Consider the following 18,804-nt stretch of genomic DNA (forward strand, 5'->3'; position numbering starts at 1 on the left):
CTAAGACTGAGTTCCGGCTCAGTGGCCACATTTTCAACAAATTATTGCGGCAGTGCTGAGTTTCGGTGTCTCTACCAACGCTCATGCTGAAACAATCTTCAACATTAAGTGGGAAGTGTGTATAAACTCATCAGTGTGGGTGTTTGGAAGAGGGACCTTCAAGAGGTAATTAAGGCTTAAACAAGGACATAAGTTGGGCCTGAGTCTAGAAAGAACAGTGCTCTATAGGAAGAGGAGAGATTATAGCCATGATGCTCACTCCCTCACCCAATGTGACCCTCCCCCGCTGCCTGAGGCCCCTAGAGCCAAGGGACATCACCAGAGGCAGCTGTATCTAGCACGTCCCACATTTTCCAATCATAAGCTAAACAAGTGTTTTTTTTTTCCTTTGTAAATTACCAAGCCTGTGGTATTCACTTACAGCAATAAGACATAGATCATGACAAACAGCATCAACTCATGTTTGCTTCTCAATTCTTTTCTTACTAGTTCCTGCTTTCTGTACCTAAAAGATGCCCATCCTGCTCTGATGTCACTGGAAGAATCTCCTGTAATATCTTCTAACTCATAAAATTGGCTTTTCATACTTAGGTTATGTTTAGAGTACAAGACCCTAGTTATTGCTTTTCCCCCATGTGAGTGGTAACTGTCTCTGTAACAGTGTGTGTGTGTGTGTATGTATATATATATATATATATATATATATATATACACACACATATATCTTATATATATACATATATAATGTTTATATACTGTATGTTACATATACACTGTATGCTACATAGTCTTCTTATTCTAACTCTCCTGAAGACTTTATATGTCATCAGAATCCTAATTTCACTCCAACTTCTCATACAGGCTCTTGCAATATGTCTCTGTGGCTTTGCCCGCTTGTAGCTGCCAGGATAAGAATTATTTCAGAAAGCCAGACTTCTATGCCAAGCCTCCATGGAGACACTGTCAAAGCACGGGGTAGACTTCTGCTCCCGTGGTAATGTAGTCAACAGGTTGCCCAACAAGACACTGGGCCAGCATTTACTTGTCTCAGTGTGGCTGTCTGAAGCTCACACTCAGCTCAGCTCACAGCCAATAACTGCTCAGGTGTCCTGCTCTCATGTCTGTGCCCAATATTCTTAAAACAGCATGCTCAGTTTTAAAGCGCTTCTTCAACGGATGACAGTGGTAAATGGTTTTCCCCACATCCTTCAACTTTCAAAGCTACACAGAACATTTTAAGAAGATTAGACACAAGCCCACCTCAACCTCAAAGTATAGCCCCTGTTATGGAGTAGACTGGAAAACAAGAACGAACCGGATACAGGCCCTGCCTGACTATATTTGGAAGTACTGGATCACTGTCCTAATTTTAAAATAATGAAACCCTGAGTTTTATGGCCATGGGCTAAGCAGAGGAGACTACAGGTCACAGAATTCAAAACAAGCATAATGATATGCAGCTTATCCACAGTGACTGTAGTTCAGTAGTTGTGACTACATGCAGGGAGATTTGAAAGAAAGAAATGAGGGGGAGATGGAGGAGGAGGAGGAGCAGCAGCAGCAGCAGCAAAACAACAACAACAACAACAAACAAACAAACAAACAAACAAACCCCAAGAAAGCAGCTAGAAGCATAAAGAATGGCCATTTAGGACAGAAAAAAAATGCCTTGTGGTAGGTCTGTTGCTATTATGAATGTTTGAGTGCTGGGGCGGGGCTTGTTTAATTGTGTCAACTCGGCACAGCTAGAATCATCTGGGAAGAGAGAACCCCAGTTGACAAGATGCCTTCATGGTAGTGGGCTGTAGGCAAGTCTATGGGGGCATTTTCTGATGAAAGGCTGAAGTGGCCCTGGCCACTGTGTGTGGTGCCCTTGAGCATGTGGTGCTAGACATAAGACGGAAGCTGAGCTAGACCACAAGGAGCAATCTAGTAAACAGCATCCCTCCACGGCCTCCATCTGCTTCAGTTCCTGCCTCCAGGTTCCTGTCTTGGGTTCCTTCCCCGATTTTCCTCAGTGATAGTGGGACCTCAGAGTTTTAAGTCAAAATCAATCCTTTCCTCCCCAAGGTTCTCTTGGTTGTGGTATTTTAAGACAGTGATAAAAGCAAACTAAGACAGACTTCAAACATGAGGTCACCCGTGGTTATCCAATTTAGATCCTAAAGGACATAGGCAAAATGTGCATTTGTTTCCACAATGCAGGGCAAAATAGAAAAAGATAATAAAGGGTACTGGCAGGAGCCAAGGGGAGAGTTTGGTGAAGGAGACTCAACAATGGAATGGGGATGAGAGACTACCAGAAAGTCACACAAAAACTTTAGGGAAGAAATGAAATGAACAGCTCAGAGGGAAAGAGTTAAGAGGTTTTCATGGTGGTTTGTATCTGTGTGTATGAGAGAGGGGGGAGGGAAGGGGAGAGGGAGGGAGGGAAGGAGAGAAAGGGAAGGGAGGGAGGGAAAGAAGGAGGGGAGGGAGGGAGGGAGGGAGGGAGGGAGGGAGGGAGGGAGGGAGGGAGGGAGGGAAAGAATATTCCTAAATTCCTTAATGGGATGGAAAATGAGAAGGGAGAGAAAACAATTATATCTAGTACTTGCTACAGATTAGATGTTTGAAAGTTGCCATAGGAGCAGAGTGGGATAGTGATGATAATGACCATTAACAGGACTGGGAATGAAAGAAGGCGCCTGAGAGGGAAAGCGGAATGCCCAAGCACTGCTGTGGAGGGCGCACTGGGGACCTGAGAGGTGTCGGGGACAGCAGGCTGCTATGTGGGCTACAGGCAAGGAGTCTACTATGTGGCCTAGGGGAGCGGTACAGAGCCATCAGTAACAGAAACCCCCAGCTAACAGAGACCGTGGCCAAGGACGATTTCCAGAAAACGCGCATGGAAGGAGGGCAGGGCAGGCGGATAAGGAAATCTGCATTTCATGTCATGAGTTCACTTTACTAATCTCTACTACCTTTTATTTAGTGCTTACTAAAAAACTTGGTACATGATTAGTACTCAGTAATTAAAGTTGAATAAATGAATGTTCAGTAAAATCATTCTTGTGCAGTATTCTTAATATATCTACAGAGAATTCAGTCAGTTTAAACACCGCCACCACCCCCAATCAAAGCAAAAGAGAAAGCCCTTAAACTCTCCTCTCCCACATCACTAATCAGTTGAGCTTTCTATTCCCGGAGGCTGCAGGGCAAGCCACAGCCACCAGGCTTGCGGTTCCTGTCGTCAGCTTGCTCTCTCGCACCCAATACACTCATTTCTAAATATAGAAGGCCGTGGTTTCAGCGAAACACTTAAGCTTCTTTAAACCTAGCAGTTGATCTCTTTCATCTTAGGAAGCCATCTGGTAACCATCACCAAGGTTGGTAAAACCCTTACAGAGAAACAACCCGACACCAACCCGGTCCGAGGGGGCTTGAAACTTACACTAAGGAACACTGTCAAACACATCAGCTTCCATACACACGGCTACAGCTGGAGGAGATCTGGACGAAACCTCCAGGCCTCGGTTCTCTTTGCCAGCACCACCTGCTCTGCCATTGCTTTTCTCAGACACTGATACAACAACCAACAGTTCCCCATGGTAAATCCTACAGGAAATCTAAGAGGGAATTAGGACCACGGTCTATGGTGTACCATGCTCCTCATGTGACAGGTCACCAGACCTCCTCTAGGCCAACAGTCCTTTTGTTCTTTTTTTAAAAAGGAGGCTGGCTTTGTGACAAGGGCAGACAAAGAATATACTGAGGACTTTTAAATGTGACCACCTCATTGCCAAAACCCTGATAACAGAGACCACCTCCCTGATAACAGAGACCACCTCCCTGCCTCCCTAGGTGTACGCTGTGCCATTTGAATATTATCTTGTCAGCTTTAACTGTCCTCTAAAATGAAGTAGAAAAGCCAATTGATGACTCTCCTTCTTAAAAAGCTTTCATCCGTTGAACAGAAATGGGTGCACGATGCTGAGTTTCTGCAGAAGCACCAGATGTGACTCTGACTCCTGCCCTCCACTGTCATGAAAACAACCACGACCCTGGTCAAAGGCGATCCCATCCTACCCACCCACCAGTAAGACACACAAGTGTGTGTCTACAATCAGTGCTCGGTCTGAAACAGAAGCTACTCAACGGCTCTGTGACGGCTAAAAGAAGATGTGGAAAGTTAAAAAAGAAATTTTGTAAACACCCATGTTAGAAAGTACAAAGATTCTGAGGACTTCTGTGAACGTTAATTCACAATATTACCTCTAACCATGTGAAAACCAGGGTGGGCCAACTTCTTTTTCATGCTCACTATATTTACCAGTCGATTTATCTGCACTAGAACTAAAAGCTGTCACCAGTTCGATAATTCCTGCTGTAACTGGTTTCTTTCCGAGGTGTTAACTGAGACCCAGACAAATTAAGAGACTGTCTGTCCCAAGTCACATTAGTGGGGCAACAAGTCTGGGAAACTCCTTCTACAGTGAAATCATTGCAACACTACAGATCATATATCCAGGGACCTCTCAACTGTAGCCTTCATCTCTACAGAGAAAAGGTAGCCTGGATAAAACTGTCACTTATAGAACAGGCTGATCCCACATGAAAATGAAATCTTAAGGCTCTCAGTGTGATATGATAGCATTAAGGCACTGGGCACTTAGTCTTAACGTGTCCACAGAACTGCAGGCGATACCCTCAATAGCTGCAGGGCTCATCATTCAAAACAAACCCAGCAGAATAGCCTTATATGTAAACTTAATGCAACCAAACAGAAACATTTCCTAGGATGAATCTAGATCACACTGGCTAGTGGCACAGCTACATACAAAAAGGCATATCATTCTAAGATCGCTATGGAGCAACAAAGAAAGCAGACGGGAGGGGGAGACAGAAGACCGAGGTCTAGGACTCTCCGTGGGAAGGAGACATGGAAACTGCATGTGACTGGGATCTGGAGGGATGGCTCATTTGTCATAGGTACACTAGTTTTGACATGCCTACTACCTTATTGTAACCAAATACATGCTCAAATACTAGCCTTTTGGTGACTGAAACAGTCTCACATGTTCCTCGTGATGGGCAGAAATGCCCCGCACAGACTTTTCAAGCATTCCAGCCATTAGGATCTACTTCTGTACAGATTACCTAAAATTGAGTTGATTCCATTCACCAAATTAAAAATCTTTCAAAAACTTTTTTTACTAAGGTACTTTCGTATTTAGGACATCTTTTGTTTTCAGAGATAATCGACACCAGGCATTATCTCAGTTGACATGACCACTAAAATGTGCTTTAAAAATACAATCCCTTCCCCCTGTGAATACGGCCTACTTTTCCAATGCTTTTTCAAGATTGGTGCTGAGCATATCACACTTCTGTTTCCGTGCCTCTTACCATTTTAGCGGTCTTCCCTTGACAGACAGGACGCATTAGGGGCCCCTTACTCTCAGAGTTAGTGTCCATGGGACAAGAGGGAGAGACCAAGAAGTCTATTTGTAGTCTCATTCCTTAGCCAAGATGCTATTCTTAGCCTGATACCAAGAATACTCTCTCCAAGAATGCTTTGGGAAACAAGATGACACCACTAAGGTTCAGATCAAAGGAGCTGAACATGGACCTTACCCCTAAAGTCACCTCTGGTTGGAAGGTCTGAGTCGCCCCCATTATAATTCAGGGCTTACCATCAGCTCTGTGTTCATCTCAAGCTTTGACCAGCCATGAACTTGGGGAATCCTCTTAGTAAGAACTTTGATGTATCCTGGACTCCTGTTACCTCCCTTGTACAGATCCTGGAGAACAGAAGCCTAGGACAGGCAGCCCAGAGTGCTGGCTTTCTCACACTTAAATTTCTAAATATACCTGTGGCAAAGAAGAACTTATGTACTCTATAGACATGAGCCTCCATGGGGACACAGCCTACTGCATAGACCAGGTAGGAAAGTCCTTGCTTACCAGAATTCAAGTTTAAGTCAATACTAATGGTACTCCATGCCTTAATGTAGACTGGAATCCTGAGTAGCAAGTTGTCCTGTGACTCAATTACTATGTAAATGTAATGATGCTATCCTTTTTATAGTTAAGCAGCTATAACAATTTTAAGCATCTCACTTAATACTGCAGTGGCTTTATAGAGTCGATTTGTTGTTGTTGCTGTTGTTGTTGTTGTTTGTTACAGATATAAATGAGAAAGTGCCAAACATCAACCAGGCTGAGGAAAAGTACCAAACTGAGATGTAAGCACATATCTCCATTTCCCTAGTGCTTGAGGTTACATTCTGACAAGTCCCCTTTAGCTGGATTTCATGACTGAACCTCACTTTCATAATAACCAATAGTTGAATTATTTCTGTTTTGATAATGTGGTGTTTCCCATAATAATATTTCTCCTCGATCCAGCAATACCTCTCCTGGGCATATATCCAGAAGATGCCCCAACAGGTAAGAAGGACACATGCTCCACTATGTTCATAGCAGCCTTATTTATAATAGCCAGAAGCTGGAAAGAACCTAGATGCCCCTCAACAGAGGAATGGATACAGAAAATGTGGTACATCTACACAATGGAGTACTACTCAGCTATTAAAAAGAATGAATTTATGAAATTCCTAGCCAAATGGATGGACCTGGAGGGCATCATCCTGAGTGAGGTAACACATTCACAAAGAAACTCACACAATATGTATTCACTGATAAGTGGATATTAGCCCCAAACCTAGGATACCCAAGATATAAGATATAATTTGCTAAACACATGAAACTCAAGAAGAATGAAGACTGAAGTGTGGACACTATGCCCCTCCTTAGATTTGGGAACAAAACACCCATGGAAGGAGTTACAGAGACGGAGATTGGAGCTGAGATGAAAGAATGGACCATGTAGAGACTGCCATATCCAGGGATCCACCCCATAATCAGCATCCAAACGCTGACACCATTGCATACACTAGCAAGATTTTATTGAAAGGACGCAGATGTAGCTGTCTCTTGTGAGACTATGCCGGGGCCCAGCAAACACAGAAGTGGATGCTCACAGTCAGCCAATGGATGGATCATAGGGCTCCCAATGGAGGAGCTAGAGAAAGTAGCCAAGGAGCTAAAGGGATCTGCAACCCTATAGGTGGAACAACATTATGAGCTAACCAGTACCCCGGAGCTCTTGACTCTAGCTGCATATATATCAAAAGATGGCCTAGTCGGCCATCACTGGAAAGAGAGGCCCATTGGACTTGCAAACTTTATATGCCCCAGTACAGGGGAACACCAGGGCCAAAAAGGGGGAGTGGGTGGGCAGGGGAGTGGGGGTGGGTGGATATGGGGGACTTTTGGTATAGCATTGGAAATGTAAATGAGTTAAATACCTAATAAAAAATGGAAAAAAAAAAATCCAAATCCTATTAGAATACAATGTACCTAGAGCAAAGTAGAATACTCATGTAGAATGTCATTGAGTTTGGAATAAAATATAGAAAGCAAAAAAAAAAAATAATATTTCTCCTCATTTCACACTATAGACTGTTCTTCAAAGAACTCTGCCTTTTATGCACGTCGGGGTACTCAGGAGTTGTTAAGAATCCCGTGAGGCACACGTGAGCACAGCCGTCTCCTTTTGCACGCTCAAGTTGAGAGACACGACCCAGTTTGCGTAGAGTTACAGGGCTGGAAGTGGTGCAACCACTGGACTCCTTGCCTGTCTGAGAACCCGACGCCCAGCAGATTACTCACATAGTCGATGGGCTGGAGTGCTCTGATTCTAGCTGATGGGCAGCCGCAGGAAGTGAGGTCAACGTAGAGGCCCTCTTCCAGTACACACTGATGATAGAAACCGTCTTCTTGGTAATACAGGAGGAGCCAGCTGTTAAACAAGCAGGAAGAGACTAAAACTGCAATCTGCCTCCAGGTTGTCCTGTCTCCAAGCTACAGAAACTAGGGTTCAGAAGTCGTGTTGCTGAGGCGTCCTGCTTCAGGAAACAGTGACTACTCTTACTTAGTTTCTGCTTACTCTGCTCTGGGTATGAGTCATAGACATTGTTTCACTGTGCCCTCAATAACTGCTTAAACTGAAGCTATAAGGTTCATTTTTACAACCAACATAATAACGATTATAAAAGCTAATATGCTTCTCCTAAGATTCACCAGTACATGGCAGAGTTGAAATCTGAAATGTAAAGACATCTGCTTTATACTAATGACATTTGTAAATTTAGTGTCTTCAAGTAAAAAACACTGGGATCAATTTATGGTGATGTGTAATCAGAGTGATTAAGTTATTTTGGGGAAAAGTTTTACTTTAAAGTATACCTGTCATTTTTGTGTCAGACAGCTAGGAGAATTGTTTTTCTTTAAAGTGAGTCCCTCACATTTCATTCACTACACCACACACTGAAACCCTGGTTAAGGATTCAGGGTTTCCAAAGGAGGAGCCCAAGAGAATGATTAATTGGTTATTAGTAATGTAGTTTGGGCATGTTTAAATTTTAGCCCTATAGTTTAAGAATGTCAGTACTTTACCGAGACCAGGCTAATTCTAATTACCACAGGAATGAGTGCCAGGTGGCACCACAGTTTACTGTCATTTTTTCCCCTATGTAATGAAGATTCCATTGCTGACATTTATCAGGGTTTTTTTTTAATGTATTAGGCAAGAAGCAAAGTTCTTTGCTTGCATTATTTTATATATAATTGCTTACAAATCGTTTGATATGTGGCTCAGCGGTAGAGCATTTGCCTAGGTTCAATTCTCAGCACCAGGAGAAGAAAACAACCTTTTGGGGAGGACACTATTAACACTCCTCCTTCATACAGGAGGAGTCTGAGCGCTGGGGATGACCCGACTTAACTAGTTGCACAGCTGGGAAGGAGGGGGACTGGGCTTATATCCAGATCTCTCACAAAAACTCGGTGCTCAGACAATCTCCATGGCTCTCAAATTCCTTTCAAGGACTGAAGGAGTTGAAGGGGTTTGCAACCCCATAGGAAAAACAACAATATCTATCAACCAGACCCCCCAGGGTTCCCAGGGACTAAGCCATCAACCAAGGAGTACACATGGCTCAGCTGCATATGTAGCAGCGGATGACCTTGTCAGGCATCAATGGGAGGAGAGGTCCTTGGTCCTATGAAGGTTCTATAGATGCCCCAATGTGGGGAAACTGAGGGAGGTGGCAGTGGGTGTGTGGGTGGAGGAGCACCCTCATAGGAGGAGGGGGAGGAAGGATGGGTTAGGGAGTTTCTGGGAGGGGGAGAAACTGGGAAAGGGGATAACATTTGAAATGTAAATAAAGAAAATATCCAATAAAAAAAAGAAAGAAAAATTTATTTAAAAAAAAATCCCTTTCAATTAACTAGAATTTAATCGTATACTTCCAGCATATAAAGACATGTGTGACTAATCTGTCCTAGACTTCAATATCAGGAGAGAAAACAAAAATTTCCTTGCAGCGAAACTTCAATGCCTCTTTTTACTTGATGGGTAAAAATTCATCTTGCAGAACATTTTCTTTTCCACCTTGATGGAGAAGAAACTCAGAGCCAGGTGATGGTACAGAAACTATTTGGAGTCCTTGCTACATATTTCTCTCTTACAATAGTGAGAGCTGGTCGTGTTTCTGAACTCCCAAGACTTTATGTTTTAGAGCTGTAAAATTATCAAACCCTTTGGAAGTAAATATCAAAGCAGTAAGAGATGTAGAAAAGATCAAGCTAGAAGAGGGAGAAGGAAGCATAGAGGGGAAAATCTGCTTGACGGTTGAGAGTGGAGGTCAAGGAGGCCATGTTGGGGCTGGACCCTGAAGAATATATCTGGATGGGTAGTAAACAAGGCTTACAACTTTGCAGCATAATGGAGGACAAGGAGGTAATGAGAGTCCATGATTAGAGTGCCCGGTGGAAAGCAACTGGGAAAGGTGGTGGCTCTGGGCAAGTGGGGAGCAAACATGCCATCCATTAAGGCCAGCAATTATTTCCAGTGGTGACGGCTTTCTCATTCTCTTAAGGGGACAGTGGCAAGTGGGTGCTGCTGAAATAGTATATATACTAGATCTCGTGATCAGTCTGAGACTTTTGATTTGCTTTGTTTATTTTATTTTACTTTGTTTCTCAAGACCAGGTTTTTCTGTGTAGTAGCCCTGGCTGTCCTGGAACTCAGAGATCCGCCTGCCTCCCAAGTGCTGGGATTAAAGGCATGTGCCACCACCAACCACTTGACAGTATGAAGGTTTTTAACGTATCCTACAGGATGAATAAATATTATTTTTCTGGCTCCATTTACCAATGATCCACAGTCTTTGCCAGGATCAGCAAACACAACAGCCTTATCATTTATTTTCATACAGCCCACACGCTAAAAAGTTTTTTTTTTTTTACATTTTAAGTGCTTTATAAAATTAAATTACTGTGTATGCCAAAATAAAATTTAAAAATTAACAAAATAAAAAAGCCAGACCTCCATAAACTTAAACACTCAGGACAATCGAAAGGAGAAGAGTCAGAAGCGCACTCACCAGCCACGGAGAACCTTAAAGGATGCCGGCGTGAACGAGGTCAGGTCGGCACATTCTTTTACGAAATCGATACACTCTCCTTGGAAGCCTGCTTTACTGAATGCTTTGAGCTGTGAGAACATAATAGTGATTGACCGTGAAATGGCTGCTTAACATCATCACAGGCTAATAAACATTTAGGCGCTCATAAAAGTTCAGCAGGACACTAGACTCATGTTTTATTTAGTATCAGTCAAGTTACGTGAAGAATGGTGACAGTCTCCTGAGCGCACCTTTATTCCTCCTTACCTGAGAATGAAATTTTGATATTTACCATATACTCATCATAGCTTGTGTCACACTGTGTGGGATTTAAGCCCGGATTTATGGTGAAGAACGGGAGAGGTCTGTATTCTAGATTATGGGCTCACTTTTCTGATAATATCTCAAGTGTACAGTTGAGAGAATTGATACAATATAACTGAATATCACACTATGCTTCTATTTGAGTTTTTGTCATGGTAAAAGAGAGAATGAAATCCCAACTAAAATTCCCCCTTTGAACTGGGAAAAACAAAAACAAAAACAAAATCAAAATCAAACAAAAAACTAAACTGCAGCTCTAGAGGCCTTGAATCAAAAGAATGAATGAATGAATGAATGAATGAATGAATGAATGAATGTCTGCACCCTATGTACGAATATCTCACCATCCTCGGGAGACTCTAACAGGCCTGGCCCCAGGCCCACGCTGCCGCACAGACATGTTTGCATGGTAGCAAGGAGTGCACTGTAATAAATGACCTGCACACAGGAGTCCTGCCAATGCAGCCATCAGAAACAAGGCTCCCTGAGCAGAGGCTGCTCGCCATCACCCTCATCCTCTGGTGGCATCTGGTTCTTAACAGCTTCATTCTTTGTTCACTCTGATACCAAAGAGCTGCCAAAATCTGGGCAGTAAGAACCCTGGCACTCCCCTGGCCCACAGAGGTGGCTGTCACAGGTGGCTTCCTGTTGCAAAAGCACACGGTACTGGGAGCATCAGGCACCAAGGAACTCCCTGTTTTAAGGAGAAGATCCACTACATTTCAGTCGAGAGAAGAGTCCCAAACAAGATGTAGGCTTCACAATGAACATGAAGCACAAACTTCTAAAACTACAAATTTTCTACAGCTTGCAAACACTATCAAAATTCACAGAACAAACCAGAAACACTACTTGAAAGTGGATCTCACAGATGTTTTACTCAGAACATGTGCTTCTGGTTGGTAGGGTGTATTTTTCATGTATCGTTGGGTTTAATGTTCGTGTCTCATTCAGGCTTGAGATACTACTATCCATGTAGACTTTGCTCAGCATGCAGGAGATCGATCTCAGCAAACCACCCAAACACACACACACACACATACACACACACACACACACACACACACACGCACACACGCACGCATGCACGCACGCACGCACGCACGCACGCACTTAAACATTTCACCACGAAGTCGGGAAATGTCAAATTCCAGACAGCAGTCAGGCAGGTGTAGTACAGCTCAGATAATTCAGTGGGAGGCCCCTTTCAGGTCTGAGTCTATTTTCATACATAGAAAAATTTAAATTCACACATAGTACTTTGATAAACTATTTTTGTGCAAACATATGGAAACTGGGTTCAATATATATTTTGAGTTTATTTCTTTCTTACCTGTAAATGAGAAAGTACATGGTTAAGTCAAATTAGACCAAAGCTACAAAACAACCCCCTCATTCTGGTGACCCCATCAGTGCATGGGAACAGAACAGCTCTCACAACGATGCTCTGAGAATGGCCTGAACCAGCCCACCCATGAAGAGCGCCCTCGGGATATCAGAAGCCAGTTCTAGGCACAGCAGCTGCAAACCGTTAAGCTGTAGTTTCCATTCTTCATAAAATTAACTGATAGTGGTTTTGACAAATTAAGGTTGGAGATACAAATCACTATAGTATTTTCCTTTAGACTTTCTTGGACAATAGATGTACAAAACAGGTCGATGTGTTGCTTAGAAACTAAGCAAACCAGAGGACAAGATATGAGTTATCTTCAAACTATATGCATTGCCATGGGCCATGTGGGAACTCGTCTGTGCTTACCAGTCTCCTCCATGGAAGTACACAGAAGCAAGAAAGTAGGGAGATGAAAGAAGAAACGGAGAGAAGAAAGGAGGGAACGAGGGGAGAAGACAAAGGGAAAACATATTCTGCCAGGGAGGAGAAGGCCATCTCCTCACACCACTGCCACATGTCTCCATTCTAACCGCCCCCTTGAGGCAGAAGTTGTCAACACTTTATGACTAAGACTTTGCAGAAATACATCTCACTGTGTAATTTTCATTTACGATACACACTAAGAAAATATAATAGAATCTAACTCGACAAAATAAAAATCCAGTAAGTTAATTACTGACCAAACACAGATGGGCTGCTCAATTTATTTCACAGGATCAGCCAGGACTCCTGAAATCATTTTATTTACTTTTACACTAAAATAACTTATAAAGAGAAGTTCTCCTCTCTAGCACGTCACACAACCATGTGGACCATCCTCATAAACAATACACAAACAAAAATCTGTTGGTTTCTAGTCTTCAATTAGATTCTACATAAATCGCTCACTTCAATTAAACACACCCTAAAAATCTAATCTTGCTGGTTACCTAGGCAAAATCTTATTTGTTTAAATAGTTCTTCCTGGGTTTTGACTGTTTAAGAATCCTCGTATATCACCGCTTCTCAGCCTTTCTCGTGCTAGGAACATTTCAATAGAGTTTCTCATGTTGCGGGGACCCCCAACCATAAAATAATTTCATTGCTACTTCATACCTATAATCTTGCTACTGTTATAAACCATAAATATGCAGGATATCTGACATGTGACCCCCTCCCCCAAAGGGGTCAGAGTGTACAGGTTGAGAACCACTGGCCTATATGTCAACAGCAAACATAGTTATTATAAACCCTCCAGTCATTCAAAGCTTAATAAAGCTAAGTTTTGCGGCACAAGAAATTGCCTCGTTTCTTTTTCACAGATACAATTTTGTGTAAAGTAAAATAATAGTTCAGTGTTTCAAGAATATTCTAAGCAATTACTTTTGTAAAAAGAAATGAGAAAGGTCCCCAGGAATCCAAGGTGGCTGGCTAGGTCAAAGGGTAGAGTAGATTAGAATTCATACAGAATACTGATTCACTCTAACTCTCCCTGAGAAGAAATTACATTTCATAATAGTTAATCTAGTAATGGTTATGACATCAGGCACCTACTAAGTCAGAGAGATGGTGACAATAATCCATAGTCTGCTCACTGTTTGCTTTGTTTGGGGGGAAAGTAGAAATAAAGTGACATGTCACCTCTGAGGATGGGGATCGCTACTCTGCTATGTGAATCTTGAGTTGGTATCAGACTTAGTGAGTGGTTTGCAGTCTCAGCAGAAGAGCACTCTCCTCCATGAATGCTGGTTTTCTATTAGGATTTACAGTTAGATATAGTTTTTCATACCTATCAAACCACCAGCAAGTGTATGTTTATAACTCTCACAGCGTATACACATTTTCTAGATTTCCCCCTCCCGGGTGGCTTGAAGTTTCTCTTGAGATAATTAACATAAAACACAGCAAAAAAAAAAAAAAAAGTCCCTCTCTGACTTGAGCCCTAAAATGTAACTGTCTCTTTACTCAGACAAGAAACACACAGGAGAGAGAGAGAGAGAGAGAGAGAGAGAGACAGAGAGAAGAAGGGGGAGGAGGGGGAGAGGGAGATGGGAAAGTGAGTGCATTTAAGAGCTTTAAAAAATGATGCAAGTCTCAGAAATCCCTGTGAACAGCACAATGAAAGGCTCAGTGGGAAAAGGTGCTTGTGGCCAATCCTGATGGCCTGAGTTTGAACACCAGAACCCACACGGCAGGAGTGAACCTTCTCCTACAAGTCTGCCGCTCATAAGCACACTCCTCCCTCCCCAGAAAAGAAATAAATTAATGTAGTTAATTCTCAGCCTGTGTCTATAATAAGCACCGCAGGCCAGCCCCTCTGAGGACACGGGGGTCGGTGGGGCTCAGCAAGATGGCAACAGGACAGAACAGGAAATCGCAAAAACAGAGAGGCAGAGGTTCCAAGGGCCCCACTGTGGGCAGAGCAACAGCTCTGTCAGGAGGAAAGGAAGGATGCTGTGACACATCCAGCCATTCCAACTAGCAAAAACCGACACCCCTCGCCCCACTGTCACCGAGGACATGAGGAACTTGCTTTGTGACAAAGAAACAAAACTAATCTCAGGGAAAGAGAGAATTTTGAGAAAGTCTAAGTGCTTTTGGTAAAAACTCCAAAAATGATAAACTAAGAATATTTTGAAACATACCAAGTGTGTAGGCTCATTTATCCCGAGTGGTTCCTGAAAGACATATTAAAATATTTTTAAAGGAATTGGCATCACATCATCTTAGCTGACTTCAGAGTATTTTGAAAATACACTTTGAAAAAGATTTCCATGGTCTCATCATTTCCTGAATTCCCTCACCTGCCTCTGTTCCAAATAGCCTATAGAAATTCCTTGGAATGATTTTAGGATTCGGGGCTAGTTTATTTTGAGTGCTACTGCAGCTAGGAGCAAAGAGCTCCTGGGTACATTTTAGAAAGGGCCTCAAATTTCCGACACTAAGGCACAGGGATCCAGGCCAACTCTGCGGTGATTCTCATTACCACACGGCCACAGCACTTGATGCTTCAGTACTCTCTCTAGGACCGGGAACTCCCGTAAGGTAGGGAGGGCATTATTTCCTTGGGGAAGGTCTTGACCCCAAGAGACAGAGCGTCCTCCTCCGCCTCTTCCAGCATGACCTCACACTTCCTGCTGACCACACTACAACTGCCCACGAATCATCTCTCTCCCACGAATGAGCAAGAGTCACCAGGGTCGTACTCATCTTGGATGTCCCGAGAGTGACTCAGCAGCAGCTGACTGATTCATCAGGAGCACCAAGCAACACTGAACGAACGACCCTTGCCCGAGGGTCAACTGAGACCACCGGAAAACTCAGACGTGTACCTTATGACTCATAACTAGCAAAAGCACAGTAATGATGGATTAGCAACAAAATAATCTTATGGCTGGGGGCCACCACAACATGAGGCGCTGTTTTCGAGGGCTGCGGTGCTAGAAAGGTTAAGAACCACTGTTGTAAACGGCCAACTGTATCCTTCCTGCGCTTCGGGCATCCGCCTGCCCCGCGCTTCACTTACCAATTGGATTGGTCGGATAGACAAGATTGTATTACTTGATCCTCCCCAATCAAAAAAGCATTTATATTTTCCTTTCTCTAAAATGTACTGATCGCCGCAGAAGAACTTCTGGTGGTAGGCAACCCACCTAGGAGGGAGAGAAGAGCGGAGTGTAGAATTGAGCCGCTAACAGCTTTGAGCACGCCCCGCCCAGGGTCCCTAGGCTCTTCTGATAGGGGGCTACTTACACTCCACTCTTCACGTGAATGGATCTTGTCTCGCTGCCAAAGCCGATTTCTTCTAAGTCAGAAATTTCCTGATTCGTGATGTCAATAAACTTCCCACTTTCCAGGTGAGATGATTCAAACAGTGTGATCGAAGATTCTATAAAATTCTAAAAAGGAGGGAAAGGGGTCTGTTTAAGGAAGCATACGCCAACCCAGTCCCACATGCTGTCAGGAAAACGTTCACACTGATGACTCCAGGAAGAGTTTTAAATGGCATGAAATACGATGTTGTCATCGCTATTCCTATATAGTCTAGAGGAAAACATGAAGCCTGGATCTGCTCTAATCTGAAAATAACACATGTCAAATAAAAGGAAATTAGCTAACAGTTTTAGGTAAACTGATAGGATTAGATGCATCATGTGTATCACTAATTAGAGGAAATACTCAAACTCTCACTTGAGCAAAATCTACACAAAGCCAAGTGAAAACATAATGTATGTGAGCAACAGGGGGTACTGCTTATGAGCCTTAAATACAACTAAGCTTAAAAACAAATTTAAAAAAAAGCAGCTACTTGTTCAAAAATCAAAATGAGGTCAGGAAAATTGCTTTTAGAGTTGATATAGTTATGATCTTATAAAAAACTTTAAACATGGACACAAAGGGAACTAAAGACATAAGCTAATCACATGAGCAACATTAAAACCAAACACATAAATTCCCAATTTCATCAGTAAATTAAGGAATTTTAAAATGACTAGATGCAATTTTGTGCCATAGCCCTCCAGGAAGAGACTTGAATAATATATAATAAAATATAACTTGTTATCAAAATTGAAAAAAAAAGAAAAAACATTGAACAAAATTTTCCATTTCTCTTTATCCAATGGTAAGTACTCTTGATTTTATGTATAGATATATACTTATATATAATCTGTGTATAATTTCCTTATGAACATCTTTATGCATCTGTATAATGTGGTGTTTGTTGGTTAAATTCCGGTCCTCTCCTTTCTATAATGACTAGCCCTGTGACCTCCACCCCATTTCCTCAGGTGAGGAGGTCCAGCTGCTGCATGACGCAATGCCCCTGCTGTCCCACACTCACCTGGGGAAGGAGTGGAGTGGAGGTCACACGACTAGGGGAGGAGCATGGGAAAGAAAGGACAGCCCTGGCCAGCCATGCAGCCACACACAGAGACAGCACTTAACTGGACTTAAAGGGTTTTCAAAGTTTTTATTTGAAAAGGGCATGAACACGAGGCTTGGGGTACATGACGGGGAGATAAGGGCAGCTGGAAGTAGTTAAGCTCCCCTTTCATTGTATACATGTATAAACTTCTAAATAACAGAGGAATAAAAAAATAGCTGGGCACAGTGGAGCACACCTGTAGTCCCAGGCTGTTCCCTAGGGCTTTCTGGCCAAATCAGTGCCGTCCAGGTTCAGTGGGAGACCCTGGCTTCAACAATCAAGTGGAAAGTTTAAACGGAAGGTATGTGTTGACCGTCAACCTCTGACCTATATACACAGGAACATACACAAACCAACATGCCCATACAGAAACCCATCTGCTTACCTAAGTGCAAATGTCATTCTATTAGTTCACTGTAAGTACAGAAAATGCTATCAATTTCTCTATACCCCACAATACTAAACTTCTTACCTTCTTAATTTATAAACATAGGATCTATAAATATAAGACTTGTGGGAGAACACTGTTTCTTATGGACAAGTCAAATACAGTTCAACACAGAAGAACAATGTAGCTAGTCAGTAGGGGAAAACGTTCATTAATCATTTTGCACTGGACAACTTGTCAAAACTTTCTTACTTTGTAGCCTAGGCTGGCCTGGAACTCAGAGATCTGCCTGCCTCTCTGCCTCCTCAGTGCTGGGATTAAAGGTTCCTGACATTATGTCCTCCCCCTCCCCTCCCCTCCCCCTCCCCTCCCCCTCCCCCAACGCTTTCAAGGACTTAAAAATTGCTGACAGAGAAAAGTCAAATGATCTGTCAAATCTCAGGGTAAAAGACAACAGTCTTTTGCCTAAAATTTTTACCACAAAAATAATTTTTAATCCATAATCGAGTTTTTAATTCTATCTCCAAAGGAACCCTTTGTAATTCAAGAGAATGCACACTTTTGGTACATTGCTTTCATGAGCTGCATTTAAAAATTAAAAAGTAAACTGAACAGGTTCATTGTGGATCAGGCACCACCCCAGATCTTACTAAAATAAAACTTCATTCCTAAAACACATTTCTTGTTTCTTTTAATCTCTGGTTTTACACACACACACTGCCATATGTAACCTGTGATCACCTCTCAAGTCCCCAGATAATCTTCCCAAGGAGGGTGTAATGTTTATCCTGAGTGACTTAACAAAGTTCACTGACAACAGGAACCTCCCCCGGAAGGAGGAGCACAGACACAGGCACGCCTCTTTTCCTCCACGCTGAAACCACAGGGACCAGCTTACAGCAACCATGAGGATCCAATGGTGGCTGGACAGGGCACAGCCTGATACTCATCAGAAGCCAGGATCAACAGTGACCAGCAGAACCAGGCCTAACCTCAATGGAAAGGCTCAGGGAGAAAGCAAGCTCCCTGTCTCCAGTTCCTCTGACCCTAGGGTACCTGTTCTTTCCTCCCTGCTGGCATCTCAGGGCTGAAAAGCATGGCTGTGCTGAGATGTTCCTTAGATCTTCTTAGTGCTTCACTGGAGGAGGACATACAAAGATACTGGTGTTTGCTCCTGTGTCGTGTATCCACCCTTTCCTTCAGAAACACTCGTGTTGAGTAAGGACTTGCACAGCGGCAAGGAGTGTAAACTGAGGGGATCCTCTGGAGCCTCCCTGGG

At 42.9% G+C, this 18,804-nt stretch overlaps 1 protein-coding gene across 1 annotated transcript in view; it reads right to left on the minus strand.

Annotated features, from left to right (window-relative positions):
* Nucleotides 1-18,804, minus strand: part of Crybg3 (beta-gamma crystallin domain containing 3) — a 108,960-nt gene that overhangs the window by 22,280 nt on the left and 67,876 nt on the right. The window contains exons 13-17 of the mRNA NM_174848.4: nucleotides 15,964-16,109; nucleotides 15,737-15,863; nucleotides 14,856-14,888; nucleotides 10,494-10,603; nucleotides 7,717-7,846 (exon numbers count right to left, since the gene is read on the minus strand). Coding sequence (NP_777273.3) covers nucleotides 7,717-7,846; nucleotides 10,494-10,603; nucleotides 14,856-14,888; nucleotides 15,737-15,863; nucleotides 15,964-16,109 — 546 coding nt within the window. The remainder of the gene's footprint in view (nucleotides 1-7,716; nucleotides 7,847-10,493; nucleotides 10,604-14,855; nucleotides 14,889-15,736; nucleotides 15,864-15,963; nucleotides 16,110-18,804) is intronic.

Source organism: Mus musculus, chromosome 16, assembly GCF_000001635.26.
Source record: "Mus musculus strain C57BL/6J chromosome 16, GRCm38.p6 C57BL/6J".
In the NCBI taxonomy this organism is placed as follows: Eukaryota; Metazoa; Chordata; class Mammalia; order Rodentia; family Muridae; genus Mus; species Mus musculus.